Genomic DNA, 7,019 nt, shown 5'->3' with positions numbered 1-7,019 from the left:
AAAAAAAATCAGAAAATGCCTATTAATTTAAAGCAAGAATCAGTTTTACTTCAAGGATGTGTTATAAGCACATTATTAATCACTTAGCTCCTGTTCAGTACTTGGAATTAAGTTTATCTTGGGCTAAAATGTTTGTAAAAATTGATTGCCTTGTGTGTTTGATATGCATTACATGTACACTTTTCAGGAATAATGGGGGAAAGGCAATGGAATTCTGCTGTTCAGTTTTTGGGACACTCAGAGGAGCAGGGAGATCAGAACTGTTGTATGGCTGCAGCCTGGGGTTTGAGGGGAAGAAAGGAAAAGAGATAGTGGCAAAATAAGGAAAGTTGTGCAGTGCTGCAAGTGATGCTGGTGCAAACATCTCAGTTTAATGTGAACTTCTTGATTCCTTGAATGTCTTAGACCTCTCTGCCTCCCCAAACTCCTCAGGCTGGGCTTAACACACCCAGCAGAGCAAAACCTGACCCATTGCCCAGCTTTGGTCCAACATCCCCCTGCAGGGACAATTTCACTTCTGCAGTGGGTACAGCTTTGTTCTTTTGTTCTGGAGTGAGGATTTCTATTTCACCACTCAGGTTTTAAGGCTGGAATCCTGATTCTGGCTGTGTGACTGACAATTGAATCAAAGGGCACTGCAGAAATCCTTCATTGTAAGGGCTTGGTGGCTTTTGTCACTGTCCCATTGTGTCAGGGCTGATTCCAAGGCTCTGATCCAAAGCAAGGACTTCAGAACCCCAACATTAAAGCCTGTGATCCCAAACTGGCTGCTCCAACTCTTCAGGTGCTTCTGCTGTGATCTGAAGGTTCCCACAGCCACTGGAGCTGTGCACAGGCTGGGCCCCACCAAAGGCACAGCAGTGTCAGAGCTCAGAGTTAACACACAACAATGGAAAAGCCTTTTAAAAACTACCCTGAGTCTATTCTCCTTCACTCATCTTTTAAAGCAGCTCAGGTAGGAAATGCAGGTTCAGGTTCCCTCCTCACTGCAGTAAATCCAGCTTGACTTGCTACAAAAAACCCTGAGCTGGTGTCCTGCCCCCTGACTGCTCCTATTGTCATCCAGGATTTGCCTAAGCACAGTCAGACTCCCTTTCATTTGCTCTTTCTAAACTGTTAAACATTTTTTTTCCCCCCCTGAATAAACGTTTCAGTTCCAAAGAAGTGTTTGAGAACCCAAGTGGTTGAGGTAAAAGATTCTTTTCTGTCAAGAGCTGCCCTTAAGGCCCTAAAGGAAAACATTTATTACACATTTGGAGCAGTCTTCAACCCCCAAACCAACATCCAGGAGAAAACCCTTTACTCACACAATATTTTACATTTTTTGAGACAGCTTCTGTGGAAAGGAAACTAAAACTATCTTATTTCATTATAAGAAACAACCCCAGGTTGTTAAGCCTGGATTAAGCCATAAAATGTGTAAGGTCACACTTTCTTTAGGGTTCCAGCCACCAGGACTCCTGGATTTCTTTAAATAGTTTCTCCTTAAGAAAAAAATGCTGAAGAAGCCAAGCCTCAGAGATGCTTTTGGAGGTGTTTTATTGCAAAAAGGTGTGGACATTTGCTGGCAGAACAGGTAATCACATTCTCCATTTGACTGTCATCCAGAGGACACTGCATGCATTCAAGCTGAAAGCATAGGACAGTTTCCACCAGGCACCTGAGAAAGAAAAGTCTTCCAAGCAGAAAAAGAGAAATTTCCACCTGATCCACACTCTGGTGTTCCCTTTGCTCCCCAGAGTTCCCTGGGAAATAGGAGTGACATCAGCTATAGGCACAGCCAACTGTAAACATTCCTGTGTTCAACAGAATTGATCTGGGTAATGGATCCTGAAGCTTTAGCTCCAGTTTTGACAAGGAAATGCCTTTCCCAAAGCAGGCAGTGCTCTGAGTTCCAGCTGACCTGGCACCTGCTACTCCCTGCAACCCAGCAGAGGCTTCCCCTCCTCTGGCTTCTAGCAAAGGAAATCTGACAGCTCTACTTGGTCTCCAAAAAATACCCCACCCCCAAACCCTCCTTCATTTCTTTGTGTTCTTGTAGCACCTCAACCCATTTCCCCACTCCCTCCAGACAGCAGACAACTCCCTTTTTTTCCTTCCCACCCCCTTGCCCAAAGGCATGACTAATGAATACACACTGCAGTTCACAGCAAAAAAATCTCTCCACACTTGGGCTGTCCCTCCACAGGCAGAACTCCAGGTGCACCTGAATTTCCCCATTTCAGTGCCTATTTCCCACAGGCCTAATAAAGGTTAATCATCTTTGGCAATCCTGCACCAAAGGGAACAAGGAATCCATTGCCAGTCTAACAGGGCATGTTGCAACTGCAGCTGATCAGCAGCAGGATCCCCTGCAAGGAAAAATAGAAAAAAAAAAGATATTTTAGAGGATGTAAAAGCACCTTCACAAGTCAGTTCATTAGGATATGTTAACAACTGCACTTTGATATGGGTTATAATGGATTTTTAAACTACTTGAACCAGACAAATGCAAAAATTCAAGCCATTAAAGCTGCAAGTCACAAGTAAATAACTCAGGATGATACTACAGCCACTTAAACTTCTACTATTAAGCTAAACCCCCATGCTGGTTGCTCTGGCAATTCCAAGCATTAGAGCAGCCACTGCAGGTTCTTATTCCTTTTAAATAAATCAGCTATAGATTATAGGGAGCATTTTTGCTTTCAGAAAGCCCTGGCAGATGGAACAAATGAAAATTAATTTCCTCTCATGCAGCATGGTTTTAAGTCCCCCACAAAACCTACAGACTGAGAATTCCCACCAAGCAGTGGTTGCTGAATATCCAACTCAACCTTTGCACCCTTAGCAAGGATGGGCACACCTTGTGCTAAGACAGAGGAGCAGTTATGGCCCCCTGAGGCCCCTGGAGTTATTTTAATCACAAAAACCAGAATGAACTTGTTTGCCACAAAGGCACCCTCAGTCCTTGCAGCTGGAAGATTCAGGTTGCTCTATTTAAACCAGTTTTTTGAGTGAACAGTTTTTCACTCCCAGAGATGTTGCCCTTTCTCCAGCAGGACTATTTTGGTCAGTGACAATTCAACACTCCAGTGTTTGTTCTGAAGCAGAGATACCTAAAACTTTCAGTGCTAAGCCACAGTAACTTGTCACCACTCTATTCCCATCTGTGTATCAGTAAATGATAAATATTTTTAATCCATTTCATACAGTTCTGAAGGCAATCCAGCCACTTCCATCTCAATGCTGCTGGGTATGCTTTTTTTTTTTGGATATGCTTTACTGGAATAAAAGGCTTTTTGGGCTGATCCAAACCCAGCTCTGGCAGAGTGCACAGTGTTCCTTGATAGCTGTGTCTTAGTGCCAGTTATTTTTAGAGCCACTGGAGTGGCAGAGGGCTGTGTGACAATGACAACAGGCTGCTGATCAAAGTGTCCCCCCTGCCAAGCCCTCCTCTATCTTGCACTGTGCAAATGCAGAGATGAAGCACAAGGAATGGCAGCAGTGAGTGCAGAGATACCAGACCTTTAGGAGGCATCCTGAGATGGAGCAGGAGGATCTTTAGTCTCAGGCTCTGGAGGAGGAGCTGGCACATTTTCCTCTTTCTTTTGTGCAGCCAAAAATTCATGAATTGCCCTCTCTATCTGAGGCCTGAAGATGTGGTTTAGTTTTGGATCCACCACCTGAGAAATAATTCTGTCCACTCCAGCTTCCAGCATTCCTGACCTTGAACAAAGACAAAGAAGTCATTCAGCTCCTCTGAAAAAACTTCTCCCCAATCTCCTCCAGAAACTCTCCAGAGCCCTCCTGTCAACTGCAATTAGCATTAACATGGTGAGAACTGCAGCCTACTCAGGAGATCCTTAACAGGGACTTGTTTCACTCACCTATTTCTCTCCCAGCTCCCTACAGAATTAACAACTCACATCTGGTCTCCCAGGTACTTAAATGACACCTTGGCCAAAAGCCACTTTTAATAGGGCTCCTGTGGAAACCAGGTCAACATGAAAGCAAACAAACACATTTTGGCACCAATACATTTTGGCACAAAAAGAGAAATAAGCCATTCTCAGGAGGAGGAGGGCAGGTGAGAGCACAGGCTTTTTTTTTGGCAGAGTGGAGGGAGAAGAGCCCTGCCCCTTCAGAACAGGACTGTCACTTGCTCCTTGTAAGAGTCTAGACAGATGGGTATGAATTACAAAAACAAGACAGTGAGCACACAGCAGAGCTTCTGGAGTGAGCAGGAACTGAAGTGACTGCTGACTTCAGGGGCTGTGTCAGGCTCCTGGACTGTGGGGCACAGGCTGTCTGGGAGGGTTAAGTCATGTCTGCAAAGCAGCAGGGACAGGAAATGGAGATGGAGCCACAGGATAATGAGGCAGTGAAGGATGCACAGACAGAGCACCCTGTGCCCCCTCCAGGTAACAGCCTGGGTGGGCAGGACACACACCTGGGCACACCTGGGCACCCCAGGGCTCAGCCCTGCCCTGCAGGAGGGACAGGGACTGTTCACACCCCCATGGCCAGGGCTGTTCTTTGCACTGCAACATTTGTGTGCAATACCTTGTCCTCCTCTCCCTGATTAAAACTCAGCAGCTCTGGGAAGCAGCCTAAGCTGTCAGAGTCACACAATGGTTTGGGGTGGAAGGGAGCTTAAAGATCATCCCCTTTCACCCCCTGCCATGGCAGGGACACTTCCCACTGTCCCAGGCTGCTCCCAGCTCTGTCCAGCCTGGCCTGCAGCACTGTCAGGGATCCAGGGACAGCCACAGCTGCTCTGGGCACCCTGTGCCAGGGCACCACCACCCTCACAGGGAAGATTTATTCCCAATATCAATTGTAACCCTGCTCTCTCTCAGTTCCCCCTTGTCCTGTCACTCCAGGCTCTTGTGAAATTCTCTTTCCAACTTATTGGCTCCTTCAGGCACTGAGGCCACAATTGTGTCACCCCAAAGGTTCTCCCCTCCAGGCTGAGCAATCCCAGCTCTCCCAGCAGAGCTGCTCCATCCTCTGCCCATCCTGGTGGTCCCCAGTGCAGTGTCTGAAACAGCAGGGCAGGAACTGTCCTGTGCTGCAGGAACTCAGGCTGCTGCAGAGACTGCTGCTGACAGGGAATGGACTCTGCACACAATTTTTGGCATTCTCAGAACTCTTTCTTTAAAGAATTTTTAAAGGCTTTTCTCTTTCCTGAAAGTTAAGATCAAAGTCATCCAGCTCAGTACAGCAGGCACAGCATTTTTGCAGCAATTTGGACAGCAAATATAAATATTTCACTACTCAAAACCACCCATTTCAGACAGAGCAATAATGTGCATTTTGGGGAGAGTTCAAGCTGCACTCTCACAATGAAACTCAGGGGGGATAACAACTGAAGAAAACTTAATTCTGCCAGTTGTCCCTTGCCTGAGGTGATTCATGGCTTATCAAATTCACTGCTGCTCACTTACTGGATCACACTCTGCCTCAGCCCGTTCCTTAACTGGTTCTTGTTCATGGCTGGGTTCCATTCCTGCTTGTCCAGGTGGGTCGAGACAAAGTTGTCAACTTTCTGCCTCAGGTTCTGATAGGCTGGCTAAAAAAAAAATAAAAATAAATCCAGTTCAACAGCTCAAATGCCTCCAAACAGCCCCCTGCCAGAGCCCTTCACAGTGCAGCTATTGTCACACACAGAGTGCTCTGTTGTCTGTGCTCCCCTCCTTTCACTCTCTCAACAAAGATAATCCTGTTTGCCCTGAGACACAACTGGAAATTGCACAGAGCACTCAGTGTTGGGATAATTCAAACAGCTGGAGAAATTTGGGCTGAAATTGTAGTGAAATGCAAACTGTGCAGACAGAAGTGTCTAAGCTGAGTTCTTGTCTGGAAACCCCAAAATTCCTAGGAAACTGGCTGAGCAATACTCTCTAAACAAGAATTTGAATTATTTGCTTCTGTGGCACTAGCGGAGAAGAGTAAAAATACAAAATTGTAATTTTAAAGATAATCATAATTATCTCAGTTTTATCAGAGCAAATGTAATTCCATTGGATAAGAGCTTAACTAACAAATACTCAGGACCATCCACATCCTGGATGCAGGGGAAGGACCAGAGGGAAACGGGGATATTTCAGAATTTGGTGTCTGTCCTGGGTGCTGGCCCTGGATGAAAACAGCAGATCTCAGCAAAGGGCTCTTGCTGGGAGTGTAAAACTCTGGGAAAACAAAATTCAACAAAAAGCGTTGAATTCTGACAGAACCACACCGAACAATCCAACTTGACACTGGCAGCTCAACAAATGATGAGTTTGGTGCGGCTGAGAACAAAATTAACATCAAACAACAGTCTGAGAACATCTACTCAAGAAACAAAGGTGGAAGGTTTGGTTTGAGAATCGGGGAATTTTTGGAATACAGGCTGCGAGCGGCAGAGTTCTCATGGGACGCCGGGGCTGAGGAATAAAGGCTGATCCTGTTCTCGGCCGGTTCCGCCCGCGCTGCGCGGTTCTGCCGCAGCCGCGGAGCGCGGAGGGCCCGGGCTCGCTGCCCGGCCCCGGTACCTTGGTGTCCACGTCGGCCAGGCAGTCCCGGCGGAAGCCGTCGAAGAGGCCGCGGCTCTTGAGCTGCTCCACGATGATGGCGATGAGCTGCGGGTCCCCGGGCGGCAGCGAGCCGGGGTCGGTGGGCCCGGGCCCCGCGGCCCCCGCGCCGCCGCCGCCGCCCCCGCCCGCCGCGGCCCCGCCGCCGCCGCTCTCCGACATCGCCCGCGGGCCCCGCGCCGGCGCGCGCCGATGGTGTCACCGCCTCGCGCTGCATCACGGGGAGGCGAGTTCCCCTCGGGGGAGGCGCTGTGTGCTGAGGAGCTCTTAGAACTACAAGTCCACGCGTGCACCGCGGCGCGGCCCCGCGAGGCAGCGAGAAGGCGGGCGCGTCGCTGTCGCCGTGCATCTTGGGAGTTGTAGTTCACGGGACCTCACTTGCGTGTTTTTTCTTATGCCATAGAGAGCGCAGAGATAATTTAAATTGCTGAAAAAAAAAAAAAATCAATTTGTGCGGGATCGTGC

The 7,019-nt window shown here is 47.9% G+C and overlaps 1 protein-coding gene across 1 annotated transcript; it reads right to left on the bottom strand.

The window, feature by feature from the left end:
- Positions 1 to 1,522: 1,522 nt before the first annotated feature.
- On the bottom strand, positions 1,523 to 6,746 carry BOD1 (biorientation of chromosomes in cell division 1). The gene is made up of 4 exons (XM_079320018.1): positions 6,516 to 6,746; positions 5,427 to 5,551; positions 3,505 to 3,705; positions 1,523 to 2,351 (listed from the first exon to the last, which is right to left on the bottom strand). Exons 1-3 carry the CDS (start codon positions 6,714 to 6,716, stop codon positions 3,507 to 3,509), a joined length of 525 nt encoding a protein of 174 aa, XP_079176144.1. The 5' UTR covers positions 6,717 to 6,746; the 3' UTR covers positions 1,523 to 2,351; positions 3,505 to 3,506.
- Between the last annotated feature and the right edge of the window lie 273 nt (positions 6,747 to 7,019).

Source organism: Erithacus rubecula (genome assembly GCF_903797595.1).
Source record: "Erithacus rubecula genome assembly, chromosome: 16".
NCBI lineage: Eukaryota > Metazoa > Chordata > Aves > Passeriformes > Muscicapidae > Erithacus > Erithacus rubecula.
This window is presented reverse-complemented; position numbering and strand designations above follow the sequence as displayed.